Source organism: Anolis sagrei, chromosome 6, assembly GCF_037176765.1.
Source record: "Anolis sagrei isolate rAnoSag1 chromosome 6, rAnoSag1.mat, whole genome shotgun sequence".
Lineage (NCBI taxonomy): Eukaryota > Metazoa > Chordata > Lepidosauria > Squamata > Dactyloidae > Anolis > Anolis sagrei.
The window spans coordinates 1,561,924-1,578,379 of record NC_090026.1 but is presented as its reverse complement, the minus strand read 5'-3'; the positions used below and the strand labels follow the sequence as shown (position 1 = coordinate 1,578,379).

At 50.2% G+C, this 16,456-nt stretch overlaps 1 protein-coding gene across 1 annotated transcript in view; it reads left to right on the top strand.

Annotated features, from left to right (window-relative positions):
* KIF1C (kinesin family member 1C) overlaps positions 1 to 15,114 on the top strand; it is a 55,430-nt gene extending 40,316 nt beyond the window's left edge. Inside the window, exons 17-21 of the mRNA XM_067469649.1 lie at positions 402 to 485; positions 3,176 to 3,356; positions 3,468 to 3,540; positions 7,394 to 8,056; positions 9,493 to 15,114. Of these exons, the coding sequence (XP_067325750.1) occupies positions 402 to 485; positions 3,176 to 3,356; positions 3,468 to 3,540; positions 7,394 to 8,056; positions 9,493 to 10,341 (1,850 nt within the window). The 3' untranslated portion in view covers positions 10,342 to 15,114. The remainder of the gene's footprint in view (positions 1 to 401; positions 486 to 3,175; positions 3,357 to 3,467; positions 3,541 to 7,393; positions 8,057 to 9,492) is intronic.
* The last annotated feature ends 1,342 nt before the right edge of the window (positions 15,115 to 16,456 follow it).

Genomic DNA, 16,456 nt, shown 5'->3' with positions numbered 1-16,456 from the left:
GCCTGGACAGGCCTTCGTGTCCTCCTTGTTTGGGGGTGGGGGTTCTTGGACTCAGCCCCTCCACTGGGACCGTCCTCCATGACCGTGGTCCTGCCTCGCTCGGTCCCAATGACCTTTTGCTCTCCCTTCTCTTTCTGCTTGCGTGGAGCAGGGGGTCCCCACTGTGGGGCTGCTGCTGTGTGTCGACAGGTATTGGTGGCCAGGGTCCCATGAAAAAGGGGGAGGGAGGGAGGGGGAGGATTGTATCTCCATCTCTAGGTCTCTCCTTCCTCAGCCTTCCTTCCTTCCACAAATGAGGCTTCCGTTGCCCTTCTGGCCAGGCCTGGACCTCGGCCGTCTCCCGTAATGGGGGGCCTTGGGAGAAGGGCTCTCCTGACGCCCCCTCCTCTCCCCTCTCGCAGTCGTGGTCACTCTGGAGCCGTGCGAAGAGGCCGAGACTTACGTGAACGGGAAGCAAGTGATGGAACCCCTGGTCCTGCGATCAGGTAGCCTTTCAGGGGGAGCGGGGCACCGGGGAGGGGGGGGGGCGGGGATGCCATACAGGTGATGGGCAAACTCGGGCCTTCCCTCCAGGTGTTTTGGACTTCAACTCCCAGAATTCCTAACAGCCTCAGACCCTTTCCTATTGCCCCTCAGCCGCTTAATATTGTATTATTATTACTAGTATTATATTGTTTTACATTATAATATTATAAATATTATATGTACCTACCTTTCTCACCCCGAAGGGGATTCAGAGCAGCTTACAATATATATTTTCATTTTGTTGTTGTTGTTCATTCGTTCAGTCGTCTCCGACTCTTCGTGACCTCATGGACCAGCCCACGCCAGAGCTCCCTGTTGGCCGTTACCACCCCCAGCTCCCTCAAGGTCAGTCCAGTCACTTCAAGGATGCCATCCATCCATCTTGCCCTTGGTCGGCCCCTCTTCCTTTTGCCTTCCACTTTCCTCAGGATCATTCCCTTCTCTAGGCTTTGCTGTCTCCTCATGATGTGGCATTCAAAGGACTTCCACTTTCCCTCTAGTCTCCTTCCCTCCAGTGAGCAGCCGGGCTTTCTTTCCTGGAGGATGGACTGGTTGGGTCTTCTCGCAGTCCAAGGCACTCTCAGCACTTTCCTCCAACACCACAGCTCAAAAGCATCTCTCTTCCTTGGCTCAGCCTTCCCTCAGGTCCAGCTCTCACATCCGTAGGTGACGACAGGGAAGACCATGCCTTTGACTAGGCAATGGATCTTGGTTGCCAGTCTGATGTCTCTACTCTTGACGATTTTATCGAGACTGGACATTGCTCTCCTCCCAAGAAGGAAGCGTCTTCTGACTTCCTGGCCACAGTCTGCGTCTGCACTCATCTTTGCGCCTAGAAATACAAACCCTGTCACGGCCTCCACATTTTCTCCCTCTATTTCCCAGTTGTCAATCATTCTTGTTGCCATAATCTTGGTTTTTTTGATGTTGAGCTGCAACCCGGCTTTTGCGCTTTCTTCTTTCACCTTGATTAGAAGGCTCCTCAGCTCCTCCTCGCTTTCGACCATCAGAGTGGTGTCATCTGCATATCTGAGGTTGTTAATGTTTCTTCCAGCCATTTTCACCCCAGCCATGCATTCCTCAAGCCCCGCACATCCTCGCATGATGTGTTCTGCATACAAGTTAAAAAGGTTGGGTGAGAGGATGCAGCCTTGCCGGACGCCTTTCCCAATCTTGAACCCGTCTCCTGTTCCGTGGTCAGTTCTTACTGTGGCTCCTTGGTCCTTGTACAGATTCCTCAGGAGAGAGGGAAGGTGGCTTGGGATATATTTTCATACAATATATTATATTATATATTATATTATTAGCATAGTACAATATCAGTATTCTATATTACCGTACTATATTGTACCATACCATTATATTGTAATGTTATTAGTAATATTACATGTAATGTAAATATTATTTACTTTGCTTCTATACCGCTGTATCTCAAGCCCGAAAGCAACTCACAGCGGTTCACAAACAGTAAAAACAGTAGAAACAGACGTGGTTCCATACAACATAGAACAATTGACTTAACACATTATCCATAAATTACCAATAAGCCATTACAATGCACAATTATTACAAAACACAACCGTACCCAATCTTCTCATCATCCAAGCGTAGTCCAGGTTCGTCGTCCATTGTTCCATTCCTATGTTCCATTACCAGATTGCACTAAATTACTCAAACGCCTGCACAAACATCCAGGTCTTCACCTTTTTGCGGAATACCATTAGAGATGGGGCTAGTCTAATGTCCGTGGGAAGGGCGTTCCACAGCCGAGGAGCCACCACCGAGAAGGCCCTATCTCTCGTCCCCGCCAGCCGAGCTCGAGAAGCAGGCGGGATCGAGAGCAGGGTCTCCCCGGAAGATCTCAAACTCCTGGTGGGTTCATAGGCAGAGATGCGGTCAGATAGGTAGCTTATTATTATTATTATTATTATTATTATTATTATTATTACTAGTATTATATTGTATTACATTATTATATTGTAAATATTATATGTATATACAATATACTATATTATATTATTAGTAAACACAATTTATTTATTTTTATTTATTTACTTCATTTATATACCACTTTTCTCAGCCCTTGGGCGACTCAAAGCGGTTAACAATAGCAAAAATGCAATGCTCGACATCATAAAAACAGTTAAAAACAATTAAAATAATAAACACTTAACCATCTATATAACCTCTCATTAGCGTCTCAAGTAAAATCAAGATCCAATCTCATCATCCGTTCTTCCGTATTCCTATATTCGTTACACTGCCTATTCAAATGCCTACTCGAACAACCAGGTCGTCACTTTCATCCGAAATGCCAATAGAGAGGGGGACAATCTAATTTCTGTAGGAAGGGCGTTCCACAGCCGAGGGGCCACCACTGAGAAGGCCCCGTCTCTCGTCCCCGCCAGACGTACCTGTGATGCAGGCGGGACTGAGAGCAGGGCCTCCCCAGATGATCTTAATGTCCTAACTGGTTCATAGGAGGAGATGCGTTCGGACAGGTAATACGGAAATGTCTTCTGCTCCCCTCTGTCTTCGCTCTGTGGTTGTTATGTTTCTCTTTATTGAGCACGGATTGGAACCTTGTTCTCCCGAGTTACAGTTCCTCTTCCCTTGTGGCCCATTGTTTCCCCCTGTTTCCCCGCTGAAGGCAACCGCATCGTGATGGGCAAGAACCACGTCTTCCGCTTCAACCACCCGGAGCAGGCGCGCATGGAGAGAGAGCGCGAGAGCCTCGCCGAGAGCCAGGCCGAGCCGGTCGACTGGAACTTTGCCCAGAAGGAGCTGCTGGAGAAGCAGGGCATCGACATCAAGCTGGAGATGGAGAAGAGGTGGGGCCCCTCGGGGTGAAGTGGCCTCGAACCCCTGGGCAGGGCTGTGGGGTGCCGCCTTGGTGCCTGGTTTGGCTGACCGTGGGGGCTCCTGCTCTTTCCTCCCCCCAGGCTGCAGGACCTGGAGGCCCAATACCGTCGGGAGAAGGAGGAGGCGGACCTGCTTCTGGAGCAGCAGAGGCTGGTAGGGACCACTGCCATTCTTGCCCGTGCTCCTGTCCCTGGGGGTCCTTCGTGGAGCATCTTGTGCTCTTCAGGAGGCAGGGGAGGTTTAATAATAATTATGTATTTATTTATTTTATTTATTGTGTCATCAGCAACCATTGTATTATAGAATCATAGAATCAAAGAGTTGGAAGAGACCTCCTGGGCCATCCAGTCCAACCCCATTCTGCCAAGAAGCAGGAATATTGCATTCAAATCACCCCTGACAGATGGCCATCCAGCCTCTGCTTAAAAGCTTCCAAAGAAGGAGCCTCCACCACACTCTGGGGCAGAGAGTTCCACTGCTGAACGGCTCTCACAGTCAGGAAGTTCTTCCTCATGTTCAGATGGAATCTCCTCTCTTGTAGTTTGAAGCCATTGTTCCACGTCCTAGTCTCCAAGGAAGCAGAGAACAAGCTTGCTCCCTCCTCCTCCCCGTGGCTTCCTCTCACATATTTATACATGGCTATCATATCCCCTCTCAGCCTACTCTTCTTCAGGCTAAACATGCCCAGCTCCTAAAGCCGCTCCTCATAGGGCTTGTTCTCCAGACCCCTGATCTGCTCCCTCCTCCCTGTGGCTTCCTCTCACATATTTATACATGGCTATCATATCTCCTCTCAGCCTTCTCTTCTTCAGGCTAAACATGCCCAGTTCCCTAAGCCGCTCCTCATAGGGCTTGTTCTCCAGTCCCTTGATCATTTTAATCGCCCTCCTCTGGACACATTCCAGCTTGTCAGTATTACAATTCTAACAGAGCAAAACAACACAGAGATTAAAAAGAAAAAGGGGGGAAAAAGAAAGAAAAAAACCCACACAGATTTTGCAAATTTGGTATTTGGTTAAATGTCCTTTGACCAGTCTCTGGCCACTTGGAGTGCCTCTGGTGTTGCCGCAAGAAGGTCCTCCATCGTGCATGTGGCAGGGCTCAGGGTGCATTGCAGCAGGTGGTCTGTAGTTTGCTCTTCTCCGCACTCGCATGCCGAGGATTCCACTTTGTGGCCCCATTTCTTAAGATTGGCTCTGCATCTCGTGGTGCCAGAGCGCAATCTGTTCAGCGCCTTCCAAGTCGCCCAGTCTTCTGAGTGCCCAGGGGGGAGTCTCTCATCTGGTATCACCCATGAATTGAGGTGCTGGGTTTGGGCCTGCCACTTTTGGACTCTCGCTTGCTGGGGTGTTCCAGCGAGTGTCTCTGTAGATCTAAGGAAACTATGTCTTGATTTAAGTCGTTGGCGTGCTGGCTGATACCCAAACAGGGGATGAGCTGGAGATGTCTCTGCCTTGGTCCTTTCACTATTGGCTGCTACTTCCTGGCGGATGTCAGGTGGTGCAATACCGGCTAAGCAGTGTAATTTCTCCAGTGGTGTAGGGCGCAGACACCCCGTGATAATGCGGCATGTCTCATTAAGAGCCACATCTACTGTTTTAGTGTAGTGAGATGTGTTCCACACTGGGCATGCATACTCAGCAGCAGAGTAGCATAGCGCAAGGGCAGATGTCTTCACTGTGTCTGGTTGTGATCCCCAGGTTGTGCCAGTCAGCTTTCGTATGATGTTGTTTCTAGCGCCCACTTTTTGCTTGATGTTCAGGCAGTGCTTCTTGTAGGGCAGAGCACGGTCCAAAGTGACTCCCAGGTATTTGGGTGTGCTGCAATGCTCCCGTGGGATTCCTTCCCAGGTAATCCTCAGAGCTCGGGATGCTTGTCTATAATAATAATAATAATAATAATAATAATAATAATAATAATACTTTATTTGTACCCCGCTACCATCTCCCCAAGGGACTCAGTGTGGCTTACAAGAGGCCAAGCCCATAGAACAACAATAATAAAAGCAATAACAAAACATTAATACAAAAAAATCAAAATAAATCTCAGAAACAAAAAATAAACAATAAACAGTAACAGTAACAACAAGCATTTAAAAATCTATGGCTGGGCCAAATGTGATAATTAAAAATTAAAAAATAATGCTGGGCCAGTTTCCCCAGTTTGCTACTTAGCATCCCCCTCTGAGTCAATACCCACAAATTAGACAAGTGTATTGTCGAAAGCTTTCACGTTTGGAATCACTGGGGTGTTGTTGTGTGGTTTCTGGGCTGTATGGCCAGTGTGTTCCAGCAGCATTTTCTCCTGGCATTTTTCCTGCATCGGTGGCTGTCATCTTCAGGGTACCTGATGGTAGTCAAGCAAGTGGAGGATATAATACAAACATGGAATGTCCAATGTGGGGGGGACAACTGGGTGGATCCCACTCAACACTTGCAAATCAAGCTTTCCAATTGCACCCTTCACACTCCGTTAACAGACAACAGTTCTTTCTCCCACCCTGGGCATTATTCCACAGGTATATTATATACTCCTCTTGCTTGATTACCATCAGATACTCTGAAGATGTTGTGTGGGTCCTGGGCTCTTGAGCTGCGTTCTTCCAGCATTTTCTCCTGACATTTTGCTGGCATCGGTTGCTGGCATCTTCAGAGGATCTGGTGGTGATAAAGCAAGTGGAGTATATATACCTGTGGAATAATGTCTTCAAACTACAGGAAAGGAGATTCCATCTGAATATTAGGAAGAACTTCCGGACTGTGAGAGGCGTTCAGCAGTGGAACTCTCTGCCCTGGAGTGTGGTGGAGGCGCCTTCTTTGGAGGCTTTTAAACAGAGGCTGGATGGCCATCTGTCGGGGGTGCTTTGAATGCAATTTTCCTGCTTCTTGGCAGAATGGGGTTGGACTGGATGATGGCCCAGGAGGTCTCTTCCAACTCTAGGATTCTGTGATTCTATGATGAGGGAGAGGGCCTTCTCTGTGGTGGCCCCTCGGCCATTTTGGATAGACAGGACAGAGACAGACAGAACAGAAAGAAAGTATGTTGTGTCAGCATCCAGTTTTTTGGCGCCTTGGAGGTTTTGCTCGAATCCAGCCACAGGGGGAGCTGTTGCTCCATCCTCTATGACGAAGAGCCATCAGGACTTCCTCCTTCCTTTTGGACGCCGGGCATTTTCTGATCTTTTTCTTTATGGCGTTGTGAAATTAGGTACTGTTAAAACTAGTGGGAGAGGTACTCCCACTAGTTTTAACGGTACCTAATTTCTCTACTTACAGCTCAGGCTGTTTTCGAACTGCTTAGGTCAGTGGTTCTCAACCTGGGGTCCCCAGATGTTTTTGGCCTTCAACTCCCAGAAATCCTAACAGCTGGTAAACTGGCTGGGATTTCTGGAAGTTGTAGGCCAAAAACATCTGGGGAGCCTAGGTTGAGAACCACTGTCTTAGGTAAACAGTAAGCTGGGCTAACAGTCAGGAGCTCACGTCTACCTGGAGCGTCAAACTGGCAACCTTTTGGTTGGTAGATCTTATCATTGCTGGTGATTTAGCAGCTATGCTAAAGCCCGGCAATGGTTTCCGTTAACTTAGACGAGGTATGGGCCAACTTTGGCCCTCCCTACAGGTATTTTGGACTTCGACTCCCACCATTCCTAACAACCTCAGCCCCCTTCCTTTTCCCCCTCAGCCGCTTATGCCTTTGTTTACATTCAGAAGGACAAAACGAGGGACTTCCTTTCTGAATCCTGGATGAGGCCCCATTATTCACTTAAGTGGCTGAGGGGGGAAAGGAAAGAGCCTGAGTCTCTTAGGAACTGTGGGAGTCGACATCCAAAACACCTGGAGGGAGGGCCAAATTTGGCCCATGCCTGTAGTTCTAAGCAGTGCTCAGGGTGGTAGGAAGAGCTGCAAACTATGGTATTATTCTAGCAATGTTAGCCTGGTTTTAGGGAGCTTTCTTTGGAGTGTTACCCCGGAGAAGCTTCTCTGAGCTCCCCTCAATCCCTCCACAGTACGCCGACTCGGACAGCGGTGACGACTCGGACAAGCGCTCATGCGAGGAGAGCTGGCGCCTGATCTCGTCCCTGCGGGAGAAGCTCCCGGCCACCAAGGTGCAGACCATCGTGCGCCGCTGCGGCCTGCCCAGCTCGGGGAAGCGTCGGGAGCCCCTGCGCGTGTACCAGATCCCGCAGCGCCGGCGCCTGGCCAAGGACCCCCGCTGGCTGACGCTGGCCGACCTGAAGATGCAGGCGGTGAAGGAGATCTGCTACGAGGTGGCCCTCAACGACTTCCGCCACTCGCGGCAGGAGATCGAGGCCATGAGCATCGTCAAGATGAAGGAGCTCTGCCGCCTCTACGGGAAGCGCGACCCCAACGAGCGCGAGAGCTGGAGGGCCGTGGCCAGGGACGTCTGGGACACCGTCGGCGTCGGGGAGGCATCGGACAGCAGCGGCATTGGCGGTAATAACAACAACAACAGCGGAGGAGGAGGAGGGACCCCAGGAGGCAAAGGCAGCGCCCCAGGAGCAGACGTGGACGACCTCCGGGCCCACATCGACAAGCTGACGGACATCCTGCAGGAGGTGAAGATCCAGAACAACATGAAGGACGAGGAGATCCGGTCCTTGCGGGACCGCGTGGTCAAGATGGAGAGAGTTATCCCCATCTCCGCCCAGGTGAAGAGGGGGAAATGGAAGGGGCCAGAGGCTGTTAGGAATGGTAGGAGTTGGAGTCCAAAACACCTGGTGGGAAGGCCCACCAGGTCAGAGAAATTTGGGGGTATATGCGCAGCGGAAGAGGTTGCTAGATCAACAGACACAGGACTCCAAAAATCAGGACTCTGCAGTCTTACAGTTGCAAAATAACACAAAGTTTACTAAGCACGTCTACACACATCCATTCTTAGCAGGCTATAATCAGGAACTACAAAGCACAGCATAAACAGTTTCAGAACATCTGCTTATCAGACCTCTGACTGTAACCGGATCCTCCTTCTTCTTCCCACAGCCAGTGAACACGTTGTCTCACTACTGTCAAGCTTGCTTTTTCTCTGCTTCTCACAGTATTTCTCACAGTTGCAAAATAACACAAAGTTTACTAAGCACATCTACACACATCCATTCTTAGCAGGCTATAATCAGGAACTACAAAGCACAGCATAAACACTTTCAGAACATCTGCTTATCAGACCTCTGACTGTAACCGGATCCTCCTTCTTCTTCCCACAGCCAGAGAACACGTTGTCTCACTACGGTCAAGTTTGCTTTTTCTCTGCTTCTCACAGTATTTCTAATACACAATTAAACATAATATAATCCATCTTAATCCATCTTGAATTACATAGAAACACATTGAAAAACACACGTGCATACCTCAATAATCCTGACAAGTTGGCCCCTGCCTGGGTTAGAGACAACTCATCAACGCACCTGTCGGTCATCAGTCCAGTTCTGTTATTTTTGGAGCTCTTCCCTTGTACATAATAATAATAACAATAATCATCATCATCATCATCATATACAGGTGGGAGTGAGGGCTCATGGGGGGAACCGTCTGACTCTTGAGACCCATGTCCCCTAGGGTTGGGCGGTTTCGTTCGTTAATTTCGTAATTCGTTATTAATTCGTATTTAAATTAGCTTACGATCCGATATTGAGCCATGCAGGAGTAATTATAAAATCGAAACGAATTTTTTCAATTTATTTCGTAATTGTTTCGTAATCGTTTCGTAATTGTTTCGTAATTATTTCCGTATGTCTGGTGCAAGTTTTAGGGTTGTTGTTTGTTTTATCAGTGAAAAAAAATATATAATTATCACACCAACAGTCAACAATAGAGGGAGAGGGAAGCTTCAGAAGTTCCCCCGGTCCCATTTGGAGATGGTTTTTTAGCATATTGCGCAATCGCGCCCGCCATTAACGAATCGATCGTAATTGTTTCAAAATCGTTTCGTAATTTTACGAAATTTCGTATATTTCGAACTTTTTTAAAGGAAAATTTTGGAATTCTTTTAAAAAACGAAACGCAAAAAACCCCCTAAAAACGAATCGAGTTTAGAAACAAATTTTTCCGTGGTTACCCAGCCCTAATGTCCCCTTCTCTCTTTTCTCAGGAGGATGAGGACCTGGAGAACGAATGGGGCTCGCTGCTCTTTTCGGAGGAGGGCTTTGTCCCGGAGGAAGAGGAGGAGGAGGAGGAGGAGGGTGGCCTGCAGGATGGACGGCGGCGAGTGGGCGGCCTGGACTCCCTGGGCCCCAAGGAAGCAGCGCCGTTATCGGAGACGGAGGGCCGCTGCTCCCCGCAGTCCCCGTCCTGCTTGGAGCGGGTGAGCCGCCTGATGGAGAAGGACCCTGCCTTCCGCCGCGGACGCCTCCGGTGGCTGCGCCAGGAGCAGGCCCGCCTCCAGAACCTCCAGCAGCAGCAGCTGGCCAAGGGCCTGCGCCAGAGGCCCCAGGGCAACAACGGCGGCAGTGGCGGTATCGTCTCCCACGGCAAGTTCATCCCCCCGCAAGACTGCAAGCTGCGCTTCCCCTTCAAGAGCAACCCGCAGCACCGCTACTCCTGGGGGCCCAACTCCGCCTTCATGGTGGGCCCCCCGGGGCAGAAGGAGGCGGCCCCCGAAGAGAGCCCTCCACCCGCTGGCCCTCACCACAAGCGCGGCAGCAACGCACGAGGCCCCCCGCGGCGCAACTCCTTGGAAGGCGGTGGGGGGCAGCACCCGCATCGGGGCCGCCGGGGCCACAGCCAGGATCACTTCCAGCCCCGGAAGCACAACTACTACCCCCGGCAGCACCAGCCCTACCCGCAGCACCGGCCCCCAGGGGGGAACAACCACCACAACCACCACCACTACAACAGCAGCAGCCACGACGGAGGCAACGGCGGAACCCCTCCGCCCCCTCGCATGCGGCGCCAGCGGTCGGCCCCCAACCTGCAGCAGGAGCGGGAGAGCGCCGTCTGAGGGAGGCTGCTGCGGAACCCGGGCAGAGGGTCTGCGGCACAGAGAGCATGCCCCGTCCTGCCCCCCCCCCTTTTGACTGTGGCCCCCGTTTCCGGCGGATGGGCGGACTGCGCAAGGCGGAGGATGCGCTTTTGTGGTGTGGTTTTGGGGGGTGCTGGCCGGGTCTGCGGGGAGCAGGAGGGGGCTTTTCATTCTTTTCTTTTCTTTCTTTTTCCTTTTTTTGGTGGGGAATCCAAAGAATTTTGTGGTGGGGGTCTCCCCCTTTGTTTTAATGGGAGTTGAGTTGGGGAGGGGGCTCTTTAAGGAAGGGAGGGAGGGAGGAAGGAAGGAGTGAGAGGGGAGGAAGGAGATGAACCGGAGGGGAAATGTGAAAGGATGCAGAATGGAGGAGGACCATCTGTGGGTTCTGGGCAAGTCAGGAAGGTTTGTGGCAGGAAGGAAGAAATGGAAGAGGAGGAGGAGGGATGGATGGATGGATGGGGCAGAGCAGAAGAGATCTCAATGATTGCATGGGGGGGGGGGGAGAAAGGCATGCAGCAGAGACCTGGAGAGACACCCCTCCCTCCCATTTCTCCTTACACTACATTTGTTCAGTCTTTGCTATGGGGGGGGGGGTGCCTTGCTGCTTCGCCCTTTCCTTTGGGGCCTCCCTTTCTCTCCCCAAATGTCTCTCTCTTACGGTGAGAGCTGTGTTTTGCCTGGGTCTCTCGCCTGCTGCAAGCCCCCTCCCCTTATGAAAGAGGGGAAGGAAGGGGTCAAGGGGGTGCTGGGTCTCTTAAGAGTTTTGGGCCACACTACAAAACTGCCCCCATCTGCACTGCGGGACTGGGGTGCCTTTGGGGGGGATGCGTGCTTTTGGGGAGGGGTCTTTTTGCCGTCTTTTGAGGGGTGTCACGGCGGGGGCCAATCTGCAGCCACCGTGTTTTGCTCTTTTAGGCAAGGTAGGATTGCCACTGAGGGCCCATCTACACTGACCATTTGATGCAGTTTCAAACAGATACGGAAGAAAGTGGTGTCTCCTTCGTGGTCCCTGTGAAATCGCACATATGGTATTTTCTGCGTCTTCACAGTCCGGATTCGGAATCTTCTAGATCAGCGGTTCTCAACCTGGGGGTCGCGACCCCCAAGGGGGTCGCTGAGCCATTGTCCGGGGGTCGCGAAGCCGCCTCGGTTGGCCCCACCCCCCTCCAAAATGGCTGCCAGCTCCTGTGCGAGCCAAACAGCCAGGTGCTCCTGGTTGGATCCTCTTCCTCTTCCCGCAGGGCTGCAGGGAGTCCTGTATGCCAAGTTTGGTTCAATTCTATTGTTCGTGGCATTCAGAATGCTCTTTGGTGCTTGGTATACTATAAATCCACACAAATGCAATTCCCAAATGGCAGGGTCTATTTTTCCCAAACCCCTCCAGTATTTTCTGTTGGTCATGGAAGTCCTGTATGCCAAGCTTGGTTCAATTCTATTGCTGGTGGCGTTCAGAATGCTCTTTGGTGCCTGGTGAACTATAAATCCACACAAATGCACTTCCCAAAAAGTCAGAGCTGAATCGGTTGGCAGTAATTCCAATCCCTTCATCCATTGTCCATACTCCCCCATTGTTCAATTTGTAACAATGGAAATACATCCTGCATATCCGATATTTACATTACAATTCATAACAGTACAGTTATGACGTAGCAACAAAAATATGATTGGGGGTCACCAGAACATGAGGAACTGTATTTAGGGGTCACGGCATTAGAAAGGTTGAGAACTACTGTTCTAGATCTCTAACATACATTTTGGGGGTCGGCCCCGACCACTCTCCCCATAGAGTATACAGCCAGTGGGAGGGTCTGCTGCCTCAGTTCCTTTCGTCTGCTGCTCTTGCAGCAGCTGCGAGGAAATCTTGCTCTTAACGGCTAGGACTGCGCTTTCCTTGCCTTTGACTCAGACTGTAGTGCACTCCTGATCTCTGTAATCCTGACTCGGACGGTCTATTGATTGCTGACCTCTCCACTCCTGACCGATCTCTCAACTACGACGCGTGGATCCTCCATGAGGCCTGTTAATTAGTATGGCGACTACTGCCTGTTTGAGAAGGTGTTCATCCTGCAGGGGCAAGTTGCCTGACTCGGATGGCCACTCAATGTGCCTCTTATGTCTTTGGGGGAAGCCCATGTGGTACAATCCTGTACCGTTTGCCTTTCTTTCACTCCCCAAGCAAGAAAGAACCAAAAATCGTGCCTCAAGGCACTACTGTATGAACAGGCACCACGTGGCAGGCACATGGTGGCTGCCACGACCCTACCGGAGACTACCTTTCCTGCTAGTGCACCTCTCCAGGCTCCGCCAATAGAATCATAGAATCAAAGAGTTGGAAGAGACCTTCTGGGCCATCATCCAGTCCAACCCCATTCTGCCAAGAAGCAGGAACATTGCATTCAAATCACTCCTGACAGATGGCCACCCAGCCTCTGTTTAAAAGCTTCCAAAGAAGGAGCCTCCACCACACTCGGGGGCAGAGAGTTCCACTGCTGAACGGCTCTCACAGTCAGGAAGTTCTTCCTCATGTTCAGGTGGAATCTCCTCTCTTGTAGTTTGAAGCCATGGCTCCATCGTATTGTCAAAGGCTTTCATGGCTGGAATCACTAGGTTCTTGTAGGTTTTTTCGGGCTATAGGGCCATGTTCTAGAGGCATTCTCTCCTGACGTTTCGCCTGCATCTATGGCAAGAATCCTCAGAGGTAGTGAGGTCTGTTGGAAATAGGAAAATGGGTTTATATATCTGTGGAATGACTGGGGTGGGGCAAAGAGCTCTCTGCTGAAGCTAGGTGTGAATGTTTCATGCTAATGAAGGTGGTCAGCTGAAACATTCACACCTAGCTTCAGCAGAGAGCTCTTTGCTCCATCGCGTCCTAGTCTCCAGGGCAGCAGAAAACAAGCTTGCTCCCTCCTCCCTTTGACTTCTCCTCACGTATTTATCCATGACCCTCATCATGTCTCCTCTCGGTCTTCTCTTCTTCAGGCTAAACATGCCCAGCTCCTTAAGCCGCTCCTCATAGGGCTTGTTCTCCAGACCCTTGATCATTTGAGTCGCCCTCCTCTGGACACATTCCAGCTTGTCAATATCTCTCTTCCATTGTGGTGCCCAGAATTGGACACAGTGTGATTCCAGGTGTGGTCTGACCAAGGCGGAATAGAGCATGGGGAGCATGACTTCCCTGGATCTAGACACTATGCTCCTGTTGATGCAGGCCAACATCCCATTGGCTTTTTTTGCCGCCGCATCACATTGTTGGCTCATGTTTAACTTGTTGTCCACGAGGACCCCAAGATGTTTTTCACATGTACTGCTCTCAAGCCAGTACGTGTGAAAAAGGTACCACAAAGGTACCAAGTACCCTCCCTTCTGCTTTGGAGCCATCCGCCTCCACGCTGCCCTATCTGACTAGATCAGGAGAGGCGCATGCACAACCGCTCCTGGATTGTCCTCATCAGGAGATGCTGGTGTCAAGGCTTTTCAAGGGCTGCCCAAGGATCCAGCTGGCACCCCCCTGGTGACACCAAACATGCTGAATCTGGAGGGCCTAGAAGGCTCTATATCAAGTCTTGAGGGATCCAGAAGGGGTCTGTTTCCCTCATTGGGTCCATTCCTGATGGAACTAGGGAAGATCAACGCTGTAGGCACCAAGAGCAGTCATCATCCCATGCCTTCACCAATTCTGTAGGCCTTCAACCTCGGATACGAGGAGCCACACACGAGGATTGGGTTCATGCTCCTCCCACTCTTCTTCCTCAGGAAGCTCAGTTTGAGCCTCTTCTCGAAGGAGGAGGCAATTATGGGGCAGAGTGGCCAAACGGTGCTGTTTCCACCCCACCCCGCCCCCAGGTTCGATTTTTTTCCCTTCGAGCAATTTCACAACCATTCATATTGGCCAGACATATACAAGTTATCTTGGGACACATGGCTTTGACCACAGCAGTCACCCATATGCCACGTTCCACCTCCAGCACCTTCAATCGTGGTTCCTCAATACCTTCAACCTGCTGGCGAGCAACCTCAACACCAGTTTGTCTCCTCTGTGGGATGTCCGACAAGCCCTCTTATGTTGTACCAAGAAAGGGAACAACACTGAATCCTACCAAGCTTTTGACAACAGATTCTTCCCTGAGAGGATGGGGTGTCCTGGTCAAGAGAGGAGACTACCAGCCACATCAACTACCTGGAACTTCTCATGGTCAAAAATTCTCTGAAGGCCTTTGAGCCTACACATAGGACAGATCATCACAGGTAATGCAATCACAGATAATGCAATTACAAAGTACTACATAAACAAACAAACAAGGAGGAACACACTCCGCTCTGCTCCTGTTGAGGATTCCTCATCGTCAGGTGCTCAGGTCTTGGAGGGAGAGGAAGAACAATCTGACAATGAGGTTTTGCAGGTGCCTACTTTTGTAGAAAGACGGAGGGAGTCAGAGAACAGGCGGCGGTCAGCTCAATTAGCTGCTAAGAGATTGATGAGCTAATTGAGTGACGCCCTAAGCTAGTGAGGGGCAACCTTTTGAGCTTGGTGTGTCCAAATTCCCCCAAAACCTGAGCATAACTTGGGTGAGGTGTCACTTCGAGAGAAAAAAACATAGAATCATAGAATCAAAGAGTTGGAAGAGACCTCATGGGCCATCCAGTCCAACCCCATTCTGCCAAGAAGCAGGAATATTGCATTCAAATCACCCCTGACAGATGGCCATCCAGCCTCTGCTTAAAAGCTTCCAAAGAAGGAGCCTCCACCACACTCCCTCTGGGGCAGAGAGTTCCACTGCTGAACGGCTCTCACAGTCAGGAAGTTCTTCCTCATGTTCAGATAGAATCTCCTCTCTTGTAGTTTGAAGCCATTGTTCCATTGCGTCCTAGTCTCCAAGGAAGCAGAAAACAAACTTGCTCCCTGTGACTTCCTCTCACATATTTATCCATGGCTATCATATCTCCTTTCAGCCTTCTCTTCTTCAGGCTAAACATGCCCAGCTCCTTAAGCCGCTCCTCGTAGGGCTTGTTCTCCAGACCCTTGATCATTTGAGTCGCCCTCCTCTGGACACATTCCAGCTTGTCAATATCTCTCTTGAATTGTGGTGCCCAGAATTGGACACAGTGTGATTCCAGGTGTGGTCTAACCAGAGCAGAATAGAGCACGGGGAGCATGACTTCCCTAGAACACACCATAATTTTGCAATATTTATAGTTTGAAGAAGAAAAATATATCATCCATTCTGAGTTATGGAGTGAACAATGCTCAAACGTGCAGATGTTAAATTTGTAGAGCCTTTTACAGATTTAAGGATGGAATTAGATTGGCTCTTATCAGGTGTACTTCTCTGTATGTGGCCGCATGTCATCAAAAATAGCCATGCGTGTCAGTGCTGACACACGTGTCATAGGTTCACCATCACGGCCCTAAGCCCTCCTGCATGGAGTATAAATCAGAAGCAGGAGAACTTAGCTTTTCGCGGCTAACAACAACTCTGTTACTGCCATGACCTACTTTGTGTTTAAGACTTCGCGATTTGTGCCTTCTTGTCTGCTGATTTTGCTGGGACTTTGCTAAAGACTTTCATTGGTGTCTGTAGTAAGACTTCCTTGTTTCCTTTTTCGATTGCATTTGCTCATTTTGTTTGCTGGAGTTTTACTTTCAATTTTGCATTAAGGCTGTTTCTTAAGAGCAAAACAAGACAGCTCCCTTCACTCACGCTCTGCCTGTGGGACTGATGCATCAACAAGAGAATTAATCTAATGGCAATCCACCTGCCGGGAGAAGACGATGTTCTAGCAGGCCATCTAAGCAGAACATTGCTTGTGCACCACAAATGGTCACTCCACAACAATGAATCGACCCGCCACTTCAATTGCTGGGGAGTCCCAGAGGTGGACCTGTTTGCAATGGCAGAGAACGCCAAGTGCCCGGTGTATTCACGTGCAACGACCTGAGAACTGTGCATGGGGATGCCTTGGAGATGTATTCCTTCTGCAATTGCATGCGTAGTATTGAAGAGTAGAATTGAAGATACAAATGGACAACAGAAGTTGCATCCTCGTCACCCTGTGGTGGCCTCGTCAACCGTGGTGCTCCCTGCTGCAGGAGATG